The 17,798-nt window shown below is 37.9% G+C and overlaps 1 protein-coding gene across 2 annotated transcripts in view; it reads right to left on the reverse strand.

Annotated features, from left to right (window-relative positions):
• Positions 1–3,607: 3,607 nt before the first annotated feature.
• The window catches only part of CCNC (cyclin C), a 46,051-nt gene continuing 31,860 nt past the window's right edge, over positions 3,608–17,798 (reverse strand). The window contains exons 7-13 of one of the 2 annotated variants that reach the window (XM_056125245.1): positions 15,773–15,808; positions 15,015–15,106; positions 14,517–14,584; positions 8,060–8,139; positions 6,215–6,333; positions 5,354–5,448; positions 3,608–4,820 (exon numbers count right to left, since the gene is read on the reverse strand). In XM_056125245.1, coding sequence (XP_055981220.1) covers positions 5,397–5,448; positions 6,215–6,333; positions 8,060–8,139; positions 14,517–14,584; positions 15,015–15,106; positions 15,773–15,808 — 447 coding nt within the window. In that variant the 3' untranslated portion in view covers positions 3,608–4,820; positions 5,354–5,396. The remainder of the gene's footprint in view (positions 4,821–5,353; positions 5,449–6,214; positions 6,334–8,059; positions 8,140–14,516; positions 14,585–15,014; positions 15,107–15,772; positions 15,809–17,798) is intronic. The other variant, XM_056125246.1, reaches the window with a different exon arrangement.

A 17,798-nucleotide genomic window follows, 5' to 3' on the forward strand; every position in this document is an offset into this window, starting at 1 on the left:
CAGCAAATATGACACAGTTAATGAAGATTACTGAAAATGAAAACACTGAGGTATACAAATTAACACAGATGACTCACAATGCTGAAACATACTAGACAACTTGAAAATATGCAAAACATCATATATATATATATATGCACACATGTAAGTATAATGATGAGAATAAAAAACACCAAATACAAAATGGTTTTCTTTGGGGTTTAACAGAACTGTTAACATTTTATTTTAGCATGCTTCAAAGGTAAAATACTTCTTATACGCATGTGATAGAAACTTATTTCTACTCAGAGACACTTAAACCGGATTCCATAATTGTTATTAGATTTCTGACATTTTAAAAAGGAAAATAAATACTAAAGTATTTAATTAACTGTAGCTGTATTTACATATGTTTGAAGCTTGTCTCTCAAATTCTGACAGCCTGACTCATACTGCCTCTAGTGAAAAACTAGAACCTATTTCACTAGAAAAATGGATCCATCCCAAAGGGAAAACTTGAGAATATGCCTGGGGTAGGAGGGATGGCTAACAAAAAGGGTTGTTCCTTCTTTTACCCTACAGTGAAGCTAACCATGGAAAAGTCTTACCTATGCACAGAAAATTTCAAATATGATGAATCCCTAAAAAGGGCACAGTTCTAACTGACCAAACTGAACAAAAAGAATTTCAAGAAAATGTTAAAGCATTTTTTAAGACAAAAACCTAGATTAAAACCCTTGAAATATGCTGTGCTCTTAAGGCAAGAATAAGGTACTACTGGGGGCTGGAGTGATAGCACAGTGGGTAGGGCGTTTGCCTTGCATGAGGCAGATCCAGTTTTAATTCCCAGCATCCTATCTGGTCTCCCGAGCACTGCCAGGAATAATTCCTGAGTGCACGAGCCAGGAATAACCCCTGTAACCCCTGTGCATTGCTGGGTGTGACCCAAAAAGCAAAAAAGAAAAAAAAAAAGAACAAGGTACTATTTAAAAGAAAAAGGAACGTTCAATGCACCTTTTCTCAAGAAATTACTTGAGGATGAAATCTATTAAACCAAAGGCAGAATCAAAAAGACACAAAACTCCATGCTTAAGATGCTTAAATAAAAACATGATGGATCTGAGGAAGAATATATCTTGGTGAGTAAATCAGAGAATAAGTCATTAACAATCAATTTAAGTAATAATAAAAGACATAAAGTAAGTACTGCAAATTGTAATGAAGACAATTACTTCCATAAAGCCAGAAATATGTTAGTGTGTTATTGAATATATTATGATACTTAATATAAATTTAACAAAAATTAAGCAGTTAAATTGTGAGGAATGATGGGAGTAAAAAAGACCCAGTACAGAACATGGTTGAGGATGGGGTAAGGGATGAGCAAGTGAAGTCTTCATCTTCCCTATTTGGAAATGAGCAGATATTGATAACTAAAAAAAAAAAAAAAAATTCCAAAGAAAAAGGGAAAAAGAAATGTATGGTAGGGGGAGGAGGTAGTATCATAAACTAATTAAGAGCATGGGATCGGTAGCTCATCGACTAATGTAATCCCAACTCTTGCCCCATGATCAGCAAATGGGTTAATCATTTAAATTTCTGTCCTCAGTTACCTCATCCCAAAAATGATTTTTCTGAAAGTTTTAACCAACTTTGTAGAGTGTTAACATCATAGTCTCATAAAGTAAGTACTCAATGAATTTTCAAGTACTTGTTACTTGAAAATAGAAACATAAAAATTGAAAGTGGTTGCTTTGGGAAACAGAAATGAGGTGCAGGGAAAACAGGAGAGAGGGTTAACATTTTCCTAATATCATAGCAACACTAGCCAACTGAACTATAAAGTAGATTATCACATATTCTTAATTTTCTTTTGAAAAAAGTAAAAAGCGAATTCATCGTATAGCCTGGTGCATACAAAAAAATATTTAAAATATAAACACTTAAGCAAATTACTAAGATATTTTATATTCTCCTATTTGAAATCTGGTGTATTATTTTAATACATAGCATATCTCAACTCAGACTAGAAATACTGTGTGTGTTAAATAGCCATAGGTATTACTGATCAATTACCATACTCAGTAGTTAGTGCTGATATCACAGTGCAGTCTACAATATTTAGTCTCTTAAAAACATCCACCAGAGATCGAAGAATGTGGCTCAAGTGGAGTGTGGATCAAGTGCCTTGCATGTGTGAAAACCTGAATGTATTTTCTAGGACATGAACTCCCTCCCAATACCTATAGGTATGAGCCCACTCTCTCCCCTATGAAAATTCACAAAACCCCAAATATATCACAAATGGCGGCTGAATGAGTGGTTTTCAACACTTTTAGGTCTGTAGACTGGTGGCTGAAAACAATTCTGCTAAATCAGAGAAACTAGGTTTTTATGACTGCTAATGGAACCTTTCATAGTAGTTTTTTGTGGGGAGTTTTGGCCACCTCTGACAGTGCTAAGGGCTTAATTCCTAGCCTGCACTTAGAGATCACTCCTGGTGATCTACTTGCTCCTGCTGTACTATGGCTTGGGCTGTATATGGCATCGAGGATCGAATTTAGGTCAGCCACACACAAGGCAAGTGTCCTACCTGCTATACTACAGCTTTGGCCCCACAAAGTCGTCTTGAAAAAAAAAAATAAAAACACCCAATCCTGATTATTAGATTCAGTCACCAATCAATTTACAGAAAAAGAATGATGTAAAATAACACATCAAGGATGCAACCAGTAAAGTTCATATGGTTGAAGACAAGCAAATCAAATGGGACATTTTAAAAATGAGATTAGAAGGAGTCCATGAACTTACAAAGATTGAAAGGATTTATCAACGAACTATAATAATGGTCCTTAATTTGATCCTAACTAGATTTATTAATTTTTATAGTTTAAAAAAATTATTTGGGGACCTGAGAGATAATTCAAAGGAATGGAGTGATTACTGATCCCTTAACATCACATGGTCCTTTGAGCACTATGTGAGAAGGACCCACCAAAAGTCCCTGGCCCAAAATAGAATCCATTATATTCTAGAATCATATTTTAGGAATACATAATAAAATAATCATTCTGATATGTAATAACTTGGATTTGCTTACAAATAATATAAAAGTTAAGGGAAGTGAACTGAAGTTTAGATGAAATGAAACTGGCTACAAATTGGTAATTATACCTGGGCAATAGGTTTATTACACTTTTTTATCTACTATACAGTTTTGACTTCTACAATAGGCTGCAAATAACTACAAAGCATACTTTTTAATTTAAAATTAAAACTAGAAGAGAACTTAACTAAGCTTAAAGGAAAAATCAGAGTTATATATAATCATTCTGCCCTTCCAACCCAAGCCTAACCTCAACTCGTTCAGACCTGAGGAGAGCTTTTTTCCTTATATTTTATCCTGCTCAGAAAACTAGAGAGCTGTATTTATTACTGGTATTGAATGTATGCATAGTCTTCCTTTCTAGAGGTCATCCGATACTCTACAGAAAGCAGTCTGTTGATAAACCTCTTAAAATCATTCACTTAATAAAACTATGGAAAGCTTTTAATATTCACCTAAGGAAGAACTCTCAGAAAACAGTATAAAGCAGATTCAGAAAGATGCACTGAAGACACTAGTCAATACAGCTGGAGAATTTAATTTTATTCTTTAAGTTTTATACTAGGAAGTCAACATTTAATAATTCAATGTTCACAAATGATTTATTAAAAAACTATAACCCTTAAGGTATACAGCAATATCCAATGACTCCAAATTTTAGTTATCACTCTCCTTCAAGTCTGAAGAAAATGATTAATTCATTAAGTTCCACAGATAGCAGTCCCATCAACATAACATTGTCTTAAATCCTACACTCATAAATGAGAATTAAGAATAGTCAGTATCAAACTGACCTGACCTGATTGTGTTCCTGGCTCAGGATATCTAAAGTAATTTGTAAATCCATAATGAGACAAAAATAAAATAGGATGTGTATGTCATATAAAAACTTTTCACAGTAGAACAAGAAGTAACATTAAATTGTTACCAAATTTCAGCCACATTATGTTTTATCCAATTAGCTTTCAAAATGCCTGATTAACTATAAATTAATTGCAAATAACTTTATAGAGAATTAAAAGAAATTTTGCCCAGCATATCAAAAATGGTTATGGAATTAAAAGGTCAAAGCATGCTATACATATTGCACTTTTCTGCTAGGCTGGGCTAATATCTTCCATGGCAAGATACCAAAAGAACTGAATAAAATACACTTTAAAATTAATAGATACTTGATTAATTTCCCTGAAATTATTAATGCCATTACTCAAATCTACTATGATTTTGTTAAGACTTGATCCCTTAAATATAATTCCAAACTTAAAAGGGAGGGGGAAAAAAATCTCATATACTTGGTATCTTAATGTCCTTTTTGGTCCCTTTAATGACCCAAGAGAATTTTCAACAAATTATTTCCTGGCTTAATGAAAAGCTGAATTTTTCAATTCTAAACTAAACCAAACTAAAATAATTATACTAATCACAACCTGTCTATGTCTTTCTATCTATATAGGTCCCCTCAGAACCTTTCCAAACTTTATAATCAAGAGATTTTAATCAATTATGTACTAGAATCAAATTAGATAAGGAAAAACTTATTTTGCAAAAATAAGATCACTTCCCAATATGCTTGACAGAAACAAGCTATTCATTTTCGTTTGTGTTCCATTGAAGACATTATTGAAATCTGTCCAATGGCTTTATTTCCAACTGGTCCACTATGAAATTCTTCGGAATGTTTTAAGATTGGCTGTAGCTAGAGTTCTGACTTCCATTTGGACCCTGCTCTCCTTCACTGTTCATGTGGGGAAGAAAAAGATTTTATACCAATTAAAAGACTCATTTTCAATATCCTGGCAAGTATACTAATTTTTTTTAATTATTCTGTGGAAAACTATAAAACATTATCAACTATAAATACACAAAAGTGGAAAAATTAAAATTCAGAACACTAACACTTGGTTTTATATTTTTATTCTTATGTAACTTAGTGCCCTCACACATAGCAAGCATTCTGAAAGTCAGTGTCCAAAAAACTCAACAAATTTAAATAAGGGTATGGGATTTCATTGTCATTACAGGCATCACTCAACATAGAGATTAGAACTTCTGAACAAATTTTCTGTAAAACTGAATCTTACAAATAAAGTTTTATTCCTAGTAATCATGAAAATCAAGAAGTGTTCTTCCAAAAATAACCAAAAACTGTCCAAAGGCATAATAAAATCATATGTAAATACAGTAAGCCTTTATATGTAATAAATATGGTTATTTTCTGGAAAATGCCAAAAAATTAAAATAAAATAAAATAACTAAAACTGAAAATACCAGTAACTGTGGCAATAGGATTATTGCCTTATCTTGTCCATCATCATCTTGCAGCTTCAGGCCCTGCCACTAGTGGAGAATCACTCAGGGAATTTCTGTAAAAAATTCATCCAAAGGTAGCTGTTTGAATGACTGCCTTCAACAGCTCCTTGTTAAGAATTAATGTTGTCCAATTACACATTCACTTATAAGATCTACAATCTATCTTAATTATACAACTTATTTTTCTTGATAAATGATTAAGATGGGCTGCATTTTTTCTTACCCTCTGACCTGTTTTCCCTGCCCCCAAATGAGCTGATGCATAGTGAAAGCTGAGAACAACTGAACTTAATGAACAGACACTTTAAAAAAAATTAAGGATACCACCACCAACAACAAAAAATCCCTCTTAGCACAAATGATTTATATCTGACAAAATTAAGTCATAGGTGCCAAGGATCTTTGAGTCACTCAAAAGCCAAAATTATTTTCTATTAATTCTTAAAATCTGCAAATAAAATTTATAAAAGAGAGTAATCCAGGAGTGGAGGCAGAGTGGTAGATGGATAAGATTCTATCTGATATGGGATTACACATAATTCTTACCCTTGAATATCAGATGAACTTAACTAATTTTACTGTTTAAATTTATATACAGTATATACCCATATGTTGAGGAATACCTGTAATAGACCTGCCATTGCATTAGAAAAAGTTATTAGACGATCAAATTAATTTAAAATGAGACAATCAAGTCACAAATTCGTTACAAATTATGTATATTATAAAGTTTTAAAATAATTAAGGAAAAAAACTTATGAAAAAATGTGATAATGTATATGGAAAGATATAATTAAAAGGAATCATTAATTAAAGTACCTGTTTGGAGGAGGTTTTGGTTTTGGCATCTTACTAAGAATAGTTGCCATCTCTTTTCTCTCATCAAAATTCTTCCACTGTTCATATAGTTTTAAAATAACCCTGATTATTTCCAAAATCTAGGAGAAAATATTAATAAGTTTCAGTGGCAACACCAAGCAGCATTTAGTACATAAAAATATCGCATAGGAGGCGACCCCCAAAGATGAGAGGAAAGTCTCTTTGCCCATAAGTATTTGTGGCCCTTAAGATAGCACTGTAGCACTATCCTCCCCTTGTTCATCAATTTGCTCGAGCAGGCACCAGTAACGTCTCCATTGTGAGACTTGTTGTTACTGTCTTTGGCATATCGAATACACCACAGGGAGCTTGCCAGGCTCTGTCGTGCGGGCAGGATACTCTCGGTAGCTTGCCGGGCTCTCCGAGAGGGACCAAAGAATCGAACCTGGGTCAGCCATGTGCAAGGTAAACGCCCTACCCACAATGCTATTGCTCCAGCCAGTAAGATAATCTTCATTAATGTAAAAGCAGTTATTTTTATCCTGTTTATATCTAGGCAAAATTCTAACCCTTCCATCTTTGAGACAAGATGCCTTGGGTCTGTCCCTATCCATCTCTGCAGCAGTTTTCCTTTTTATCTGCTAGTATCTTAAAACAAAATAGGGCCAAAGCAATAGAGCGTGAAAGGCACTTGCCTTGTCCATGGCAGATATGGGTTCCCTAGGTTAGAACCAACCACCTGTAATCGATATGGTCCCTTCAAGTCCTGCCAGGAGTGATCCCTGAGCACAGTCAGCAGAAGGTCATGAGTACCACTGGGTGTGACCAACCCCCCTCCCACTCCCAAAAAAGAGTATGAAGGTCTAATTCAGAAAGTCACTAGAGTACCCATTACTGCCAACTGTTACAAGTTAATGAATGTAATGTACAAAAGATGTTGGGCTGATTTTGTTTACAACATATGAAACAAGGTGCTCAATCATAGCAGCTAAAATTTCATCCATTCATTTTTCAAATCAGCCCTTTTTTCATCTCCTAAGTAGACTTAACCTTGGATTATTCTTTTCTTCTTCTTTTTTTTGTTTTTGAGCCACACCCAGCAGTGCTCAGAGGAACAAATGGAATACTGGGAATCAAACCTAGGTCTGCAATGTGCAACCTTGGATTATTCTAATGTTATCAACATTTCAGTTAAAGGGTTAGAAAGAGAAAAAAAAGGCAAAATCACATTTGTCAAAAATAGGCTTTATTACAAAAGTCTGCAGTACTATGTAAAGTTAATTTTAAAATAATCTTGGAAATTAGATGCTACCCTACAACCAATAAAATCAAAAGTTTACTCTGTTGAGGCTGGAGAGATAGCACAGTGGGTAGGGCATTTGCCTTGCACGCGGCCGACCCAGGTTTGATTCCCAGCATCCCATATGGTCCCCTGAGCACCGCCAGGAGTAACTCCTTAGTGCAGAGCCAGCAGTAACCCCTGCATTGCTGGGTGTTACTCAAAAAAGCAAGAAAAAAAAAATAGTTTATACCAATACCAACACATCACCAATACCACTTCTTTAAAAAAAAAAAAAATCCAACATATTAGGGCCAGAGTGACAGTACAGTGGGTAAGATACTTCTCTTGCATGCAGGCAATCCGGTTTGATCACCTGCATGCCCTATGGTCTCCCAAGCACTTGGCCAGGAGTAATTCCTGAGTGCATCACCAGGAGTAAACCCTAAGCATCACAGGGTCTCGTCCCAGAACAAAAAATCAAAGTTTAAGGCTCATGATACAGGCACGTGATTATTAATTTTCAAATATATAATATATTAAACTCAAGGAATTATAAAGAATACCTTCTCCATATCCACAGAAAGCTCAGCAAACCACTGCCTGGCATCTTTCTGCTGTACAACACAGGCCACATGTAGGCAAGCTGGAAAGAAAATGAGAAAAGGTCCACGATTAACTATAAATATGGAATGTATGGACTTAGGATTTATGATTTTTACTTAAAATTTTCGTGTGTATGTAACTGTGCTAAACTAACCTTCGTAGATAAATCAGTAGCATAATTCATGTCAGTCACCTCCAGACAAGTTAAAATAATGATGTGGGACCAGAGAAATGCTGCTGAGCACAGGCTTTGCTTATAGGAGAGGCCCTGGGTAACTGAATGATCCCTGAAGCACTACCAACAGTGACCACCTGGCGCAAAGCCGTGTATAGCTCCAAAGCACCTCTGGGCGTGGAAAATATATAGGTTCATGTAACAGTTACCACTGATTATCCCATAAATTATCTGTATAGATAAAAAAATATTCCTAGACTATTAACATTCTTCACATCTGCTCCTCTGTACTTGCTTATAGTACAGCTACCTTGAGAGTCAAAGAGGGAAAACCCTCCATGAAAAATAGAGCATAAAAATGATTCCGGGGGATGCTTGATGCATGTCACCCCCAATTCAACATAACCCAGCAACACATATGGTCCACTAAACACCAAGCAAAGGATAGCCCCTGAACACAGCAGGGTGTGGCCCAAGCCCATCATTGGGTCCCATTCCCCAGGAAAAGATACCTGAAACTGGGAGAAGGCCAAAGGGCTGATGCACCTGCATCGGAGTTAAAACCAGAATTCTCAGGCTTAATTCTAGCACTGTCTGCCCCGGCCCCTTTTCCCACCGTGCTCCCACTACTACCAGTCGGCCTGGATGGTCTCCAGCACTGCTGAACCCAGACAGCATTAGGGCTTCAGGGTCAGTCCTCTGAGCACTGTGCTTGAGAAACACCAGAGATCATAGCAAAGATCATGAATGTTAAATAAATTTATGTTCAATATGAGTATGAACAGTTCTAAGCACTATATAAACTCAGTAACAGCCATGATCCAGAGACTCAAATCTAGGAAGAGAGCAACACTGATGCAGAGACGCCTCCACCATCATGATGCTGCCAATCACCATCCAGTTAAAAATTTAACTCCAGCTCTATCACCCTATTTAAAATTTTAGAATTCCTGGAGCAATATCTCATACTCTACGCCACTGATGTAGCAGGATAGTACACCACATTTGTCCGGGTACAAAGTAGAAGACAACTGATCTTGATAAAAAAGAAAAAAATATATATAGGTACATATGTATCTATATGCATATTAGCATCCGAGGCTCAAGCTGTAACATGTTAGTGATCTCTTATACACGGGCTGAATGGCTCCAGGTGAGATACAACAATTTTCACACATTTTCCTCTGAGGAAAACTTTTTGGATCATTTTTAGTACATTATTCATAAGAAGTAATACAAAATAAATTATTTAGGACCTGCCGCCTTTGGGGCAGGTTTGGGTGGTGGGAAAATTTGAAATAACGGTGATGGGAAGGTGTAATGGTGGTGGGATTGGTATTGGAATACTGAATGTAATACTGAATGCAATTATTGTGAACTACTATACAAAAATTAAATAAAAATAAATAAAAATGAATCAGTTGAACAGAAAACTCAACCAGTCAATATGCTGATAAATTTCAACAATACTGATTGTATTTCATTTTAATGTTTTGGTTTTCAGGCCACATCTGGTCTGCTCAAAGGTTACTCAGAGATTACTCCTGGCAGTGCTGGGGGACCACATGAGATACTGGGGATCAAACTCAGGTAAACCCACATGCAAAGCAAACACCCTACTTGCTGTACAGAAGGCTCCAGAAACAAAGATTTTTTTTGTTTTTTGGGGGAGGCCACACTCAACAGGGCTTACTCCTGGTTCTTTACTCAGGGGTCATTCCTGGCAGAGCTCAGGGTACCAGATGCAGTGCCGGGAATCAAACCCAGGTCAGTTGCGTGCAAGGCAAGCTCCCTACCCACTGTACTATCACCCTGGCCCTGTATTGACTATATTTTTATGTTCCATTTCAAAGTGGTATTTTTGGGATTTGGGGGTTTTTGGTTTTGGCTTTTTGGGTCACGCCTGCCGAAGTCCTCGCTCTAGACTAAGGAATCAGTTCTGGCAGCGCTCAGGGGACACACAGGGGTGCCAGGGATCAAATCTGGGTCGGCTGCATGCAAGGCAAACACCCTATATGTTGTTCTACTGCTCCAGTCCTCAAAGTAGTATTATCTCAGCTTTCTTAATATTAGAATAGTATCCTTAGGTGAAAATGGGGTACAACTGTACAGAATTTAGCATAATCAAATAGGACTTAATAAATATGACTACACGATTATTATACAGAACACATATATAACAGACACACATATAAAACAAAGACAGCAGAAGACAAAAATCTACATGGTAATTTTGCATACTATAATTCCACTGACCAACCTGGTTACTCTGATCCAATACTCTAGTTGATTAAGAATTATATTTCTGTTCTGTTTATCATAAGACACTACTAAATGACACATTAGTGAACTAATGTACTGATTGCTCCAAGTCAAGAGAAGCTATGAAGCAGAACTTAGGTTTAGGAAGAAGTGAGAGGTCAAAGGCCTAAAATTATAATAAAAAGTAATTTTAAAGAGTAGAAAATGCCATGACAGGGGCCTGCATAAAGTAAACCAGATCAAGACAAATTCATTTAACAGAAGAGGTCAGGAGTGGATGGAGGAGGCAAAGGAGGGTGCTGCTCAAAGTTATCTGAGCCAACTCTAAATAAGGTGAGAACGGAAGCACAGAATAAGTATGTATATAAATGGTAAAAGCAGCTACGAATTACATACAGAAACTGGGAGACAATTCCTCATTTTCAAAAGCTCCTTTTTACTCAGGAAAATCAATATGACACTACTGACACTGTGACCTGATTTAATTCTTTGAGACTAACATGAGTACTACCTAGAAGTTTCCCTGGCTTTTACTATTTACTCACCAGATGCCAGAGTTATGACAACCAAACCATCTTTAGATATGACAAACATAGCTGGGGGAAAAAATTATCCTTGGCTGAAAGCCTCTGGTTTAGCTGTACACTGCTAGTGTAGAAAAGACATGCTGATTCTGTGAGAGCAGGGAGGCAACAGGCCAATTAGCCAATGAGAAGATGGCTAAATGGCAACTTAGATAGAAATGAGAATATGTCTATGAACCCTGAGAGCAAGTCACTAGGCACTAATTACCAAATCAATGTACTTACTGTTATGGGAGATAAACAAGCTTAACATGGTTTCCTAAGAAGGGAACCAGTGCTATGCCAAAATTGCAAAGATTTTAAAAGAAGACCATATCAGAACAAAGTGATTATTAGTGCAGTCCTGATCATGCATTTGAGGGCGAGGCAAATGCCATATGGAGCTACTTAAAAGTCAGCTGGATTTTAAATAAACAAAACTGTTCAAAGTAACATCTTTTTGTTTGGAGGCTACACCTCAGCAGTGATTAGGGCTTACTCTTGGTTCTGTGCTTCAAGGTCAATATGTGGTACTAGAGATCAACTGGAACTAGCTGCATGCAAGAGAAGTGCTTTGATCTGACCTCTCCCTCCAGCCCACAGGAATAAAATCTTGGTTAAGAAAATTAAATGATTTTAGAGTGGCGGAGATGGTTCAAAGATGCTCTGCATGTGGCAGTCCGGGTGGGGGCCCTGATATTAATCTCCAAGCCACTACTGGGAACAACCTCCCAAAACTGCCAGTATGGTACCCCCCCAGACAATAAACAAATTTTAGCACATAAGAAATAATAAGAATCATGGGCCTTAATGAGACTAGCTAGAAAGAACAACGACAACAACAACAACAACAACAAAAAGAATGTGAAATATGTGGCATATGCCCAGCTATTCCCTCCTTCCTCCCATAGATCTTAGTAGTCCTGTTTTCAGGAGAAACTAGCACTAAGAAAGTATAACCTATTTGTCATTCATGTAAAGTTTCTGCTGGAGTGATAGCACAGCGGTAGGGTGTTTGCCTTGCGCGCAGCCAGCCCGGCCAAGCCAGGTTCGATTCCACCGCCCTCTCAGAGAGCCTGGCAAGCTACCAAGAGTATTCAATATGCCAAACACAGTAACAAGAAGTCTCACAATGGAGACGTTACTGGGCCCGCTCGAGCAAATCAATGAACAATGGGAGGATAGTGACAGTGACAGTGAAGTTTCTGAAACACTAACATTTAAGAAATAATTGAAGGGGGCTGGAGAGATAGGTACTTGTTTTGTACACAGCTGACCCAGGTTTGATCCCCAGCATCCCATATGGTCCCATGGGTATATCCAAGAGTGATTCGTGTGTGCAGAGGCAGGAGTGACCAAGCATCGCTGGGTGTGACCCAAAAAGCAAAACCAAAACCACACAAGAAAAGAAATAACTGAAAGCCAAAGAAATGACTAGAAGGGCTGAAGCACATGCTTTGCATGTAGGAGCACAGCGCTGGATCCCAAGCAAGGCATGACTCTCTGAGCACTGCTGGGAAGCATCCCTAAGCACCAGAGTGGGTGTGTCCAAAAACCAAAATGGATATAGAGAAACCAATGAAAATAAATCCAAAGAGAAAAACAATGGTGAGGCCAAGAGAATAGAGATGGAAATCAAAAGAAGCAAGGGAAAAGAACTAACAAGTAGTAATACACAGGTAGGTATTATGTGCTTTTAGATATCATAAGCCATCTACAAGTACCTTTCACATTTGGATGATAGCTAACTTCTCCCTCAATCAAAGCATTAAGGACCACAATGCTACTTTACTCAACCTCTCAGGACTTAACTAGCTCAGTGAAAAAAATTAAACAAGCTCTTGTATAAATTAGAACCCAAACTATCAGAATTCTATTCAGATATTTTTAACTAGAAAGTGGTAGAGAGACAATTCTGACTCTGACAGTGATTGTTCTTACTACTGAAACTTCACCAAAAATCAGTCTATTACTTTGAGAAATACTAAAAACACAAAGTGGGGGTGCGGTGTCGCCAACAGGTCAACCTGTACCTGCAGGGCAAGTAAACCAGCAGCCTGATGGTGCATTCAGGCTTCCTGATACCCCAAAATTGCCGCTGTGCCTCAGGCCAGAGCCCAACAACTTGGGACCAAGTTTCCTGAGCAATTAAAGGACCGAAATTTAGGTTTGTCAGAGCCACACCCCCAAACTACCTCCAGTTCAGTTTACAAAGTTCATTTATCAACCTGGCTTCAAAATCAAAAGCTGCAGTTAATGTCTGACCCAGGCTAAATTGGAGGAGAGCGGGTCAGCCTGGTGCCTGCGCAAACAGAGCCTCTGGCAGCCGCCTGCTCCCACAATCCAAAATCGCTGCCACGCCCTGGATGGACTCCACCATCTCAGGATGGACTTCACCGAGATATTAACCTGTAGAAAATTTGGATATGCAGGCTTTTTGACTGCAATCTCCAGGCTTTCTTGGAGTGGGATAGGCTACCTCCCACCTCCCAATACTTCTTGCAGCACTGGAAGTCATCCCCATGAATCAACTGCAGCACCATCATGCAAACTCTTCTATCGGCCTTGCTTCAGGAAAGTGATCAAAAGCCACTGTTAATCTCGGACTCGCTCAAGGCTTAATAGACTGGGGTAAATCAGAGAGAGGTGGGTCAGCCTGGTACCCACCCAAACAGAGCCCCCATTAGGTGCTTGCTTCCACAATCCAAAAGCTCCAGCCATGTCCCTGGCTGCACTCTACTCTATCATCTTGGGATGGAACTCACCAAGACATAATTGGCTGAAAATTTGGGTCTGAGGGTTTTGTGACTAGAATCTCCAGGCTTTCTTGGGGTCAGGATGGGCTACCTCCTCCCACCTCCTTGTACTTCCTAAAGCCTGGGCAGTTACATATACACCCTAAAGCTGCCACCCAGTTAAAAAACTATTCCAGCCTTACCTTCTCAACATAAATACTAAATGCCCTGAACAAACACGATGATGACAATGACCTCTTAATACCTGTATCACAAACCATAATGCACAAAAGAAAAAGAGGAGAGAGAAAAAAGAAAGTCCCTGCCATAGAGGCAGACTGGGGGTGGGGAGGTGGACTGTTGGGGAATGCTGCGAGGGAAAGAGGAGACATTGGTGGTGGGAAATGTATACTGTGGAGGGATGGGTGTCGGATCATTATATAACTGCAACCAATCATGAACAGCTTTGTAATGGTCTATCTTATGGATATTGAATTTAAAAATTAAAAAAAAAAAGGGCAACATGAAGTTCATGCCCACTTCAGTCAACTAAATCAGTAGCTGAATAAATAGCAGTAGTCCTACATTAAAAGTAAATAAAATAAAATAAAAACAAAGTACAATAGGGTAAAATTTTTTCAGGACATACTAATTATAACAAAGGTATACAAAGCTTACATACCTAAAGCTATCATGAAAGGAGGATATAGTAGGCAAAGATCCGTCCTGTAGGTATCATTCACTATCCTCCTAAAGAAAAGTAAATTTTGTTACTTTGAAGTAAAACTTCCTCCTATGATCCCATCCAGAGCCACATTCCCCATATTTGCACAGATATAAGTCTTGTACAGATATTAGGTGAAAACATCAGGGGAAAAAGATGGATACATAAATGTGACATATAAAAAACATTTTCGAGATTAAAGTTGCAGGTAAATATATCTTAGGTATTTAAGCATCACAAATTAGAAACATTTCTAATTTTAAAAAATTAAAGTATCAAAGATCTTTAATATTTTAGCATTTATATCAATATATCATTGAAATTTAATAAAAACAGTTTATTCAAAATAATCTTGGTATATTAGTTTAATTACTATAAAATTATTAATCTTCATTAAGTTATCAACCTTCCTAGTTACTAACATGTTATACTATGAATAATTTCTTTTCTAGTTACCATGCAAGGGGAAGCAACATGTCCTCTTGGCCCATGTCCTGCACATACTGGAGCAAAGGTCTATAAGGATGATACACTATCAAGCAACAATCCTAGAAACAGTTTAAAAAACGTGTATGTATAAAAACATATTTATTACAACACCTTACCATTACCCAAAAACTTATCATTATCCAACTGATTGTTGAGTGTGTTCCAAAATATTTTATCTAATTCATGCTTGCTTTCCTCTTATTCTCTAAAGCAAGCAATATGGCAACCCTAAACTCTACTATAATCGTAAAGGCAGTGCTCTCTCTGAAATATACCTTGGCAAATCGGTTGGCAGTCAGTCAGCATCCACTCCCTTAGAGACTCAAAGTGTCACATCTGCAACACACTGAAACCTCTTATTAGCCTATAAATCCGTAATTCCCAAGTGGAGGAGCAGAATTCTGCCAAAGACATAATCTATCTTTAAATAATACCACACACATACACAAATTGTGCAAATAATTTACAGTGGTTTAATGTCCTGAATGCTTTGCTTGCAATCTTCTTATAGTTATTATGAATAAAACTATGTTCCCATTCTAAGCAGGATACATCAATTTTTCAAATCCATGTGGATGTAAGTAACAAGCTACTAGATATAATTTCACCATCACATATTATTTGGGTGGTTTTAAAATATACCTCCCTACATGTAATTTCTTTAAATGTCTGACTCTGGTATAACAGATTTTACTTCATTAATCATAGAGAACAAATATACTTACCATTAGTTCTAAAAGATAGAATTCACATTCTAGTATCTGTTTGGAAAAAAAGAGAAATATATATATAAATGTCAACATGAAACAAAATTAGATGAGTTCACTTTTAGAACTTGGTTACACTTTATAGTAATTACAAATTTCTGTAAAAATTTTGAGTAAGAAAAATCAGTTTACATTAGAATAAACATGTGCAATAAACAATTACTTTTATACATTGCATACATACAACTGTTACTATAATTAAATAAGAATTTTAATTCTTTCTTTCTTTGGGGGGGGAATCACACCGAGCGATACTCAGGGGTTCCTTCTGGATCTGAACTCAGGACACTCCTGGCGGTGCTTGGGGGGACCATATGGGATGCTGGGAATCGATTCCGAGTCGGTCACGTGCAAGGCAAATGCCCTACCCACTGTGCTATCGCTCCAGCCCCAAGAATTTTAATTCTTTTATGGAATTCAGCAAAGTCTCCTGCCCCCACACCTGACTGTCCTCAGCGGGACCCCTTGGAGAGAGGCAGGTTGAGTTTCCCTCCCTGCCCCAAGTAGCCGAAAACATTCAGAGCCCAGTCACAGCCATGCTCAGGGCCACTCTCCATAAGCTCGGATGAGCCTCACGCATGAAGGAATCGGCAGAGTGACCCAGGTATGTAGACTATAGACCGAACATGATGGCCTGCATTAACTTAATACCTGCACTGCAAACCACAACACCCAAAAGGAGAGAGAGAGAGAGAGAGAGAGAGAGAGAGCGCAAAAGGGAATGCCCTGCCACAGAGGTGGGATGGGGTGGAGGGAACAGGGTGGGGGTGGTGGGAGGGATGCTGGGACCATTGGTGGTGGAAAACGAGCACTGATGGAGGGATGGGTACTCAATCATTGTATGACCGAAACACAAGCACAAAAGTTTGTAAGTCTGTAACTGTACCTCACAGTGATTCAATAATAAAAAAATTTAAAAAAAAAGAAGATAAAGAGCCTTACAAGGTAATGAAAGACCATGTCTAATAAAACTTCAACAGAAATTTGTATTTTAAAATAATGTAAAATTTCAAATATGGTTTCCATAGTACTCCAATTTACTTGTTGTCAATCCCAAGTTACATATTAGCATCACCTGAGAACTTTCAGAAAATACTAGTGTCTTAAACTTAACATTAATCTATAACCTAAAAATTGATTTAATTGATCTGAAGAGGGCTGGCCAGAGTATTAAAACATCCTTAAAGTATTTTTTAAATTTTTTATTAGTGAATCACCATGAGGTACAATAACAGACTTACAAACTTCTAGTGCTTATATTTTAGTTATACAATGATCAAGTACCCATCCCTCCACCAGTGCCCATTTTCCCACCACCAATGGTCCCAGCATCCCTCCCACCACCCCCTCATCCCCCCCCACCCCTGCCTCTGCAGCAGGGCATTCCCTTTTTCTTTCTCTCCTTTTGGGTGTTGTGGTTTGCAATAGAGACGATGAGTGGCCATTGTGTTTGATCTATAGTCTATATTTGGCATGCATCTTCCAACTTGAGTGGGTCCTCCAGACACCCTTTACTTGGTGTTCCCTTCTTTATATGAGCTGTCTTTTCCCCCAGCATGTGAGCCTGGCCTCCAAGCCACTGGGTAAACCTTGTGGTCCTTATCTCTACTATTCTTGGGTGTTAGTCTCCTATTCTGTTATAAAACATCCTTAAAGTATTTTGCTGGACAACCAAGACCGATAACTGTTGCTAAAATTTTTAATGACAAGCAGTTATTATTTAATTCAGAATTATAATATATATTATTGCCATGGGCTGGAGTAATAGCACAGCGAGTAGGGCGTTTGCCTTGCACGTGGTCAACCCGGAGACCCGGGTTCGATTCCTCCACCCCTCTCCGAGAGCCCGGCTACCTACCGAGAGTATCCCGCCTCCCGCACTGCAGAGCCTGGCAAGCTCCCCATGGCGTATTCAATATGCCAAAACAGTAACGAGTCTCACAATGGAGACGGTACTGGTACCCGCTCAAGCAAATTGATGAAC

The sequence above is a fragment of the Sorex fumeus genome, unplaced genomic scaffold (assembly GCF_029834395.1).
Source record: "Sorex fumeus unplaced genomic scaffold, SorFum_2.1 ptg000054l, whole genome shotgun sequence".
NCBI lineage: Eukaryota > Metazoa > Chordata > Mammalia > Eulipotyphla > Soricidae > Sorex > Sorex fumeus.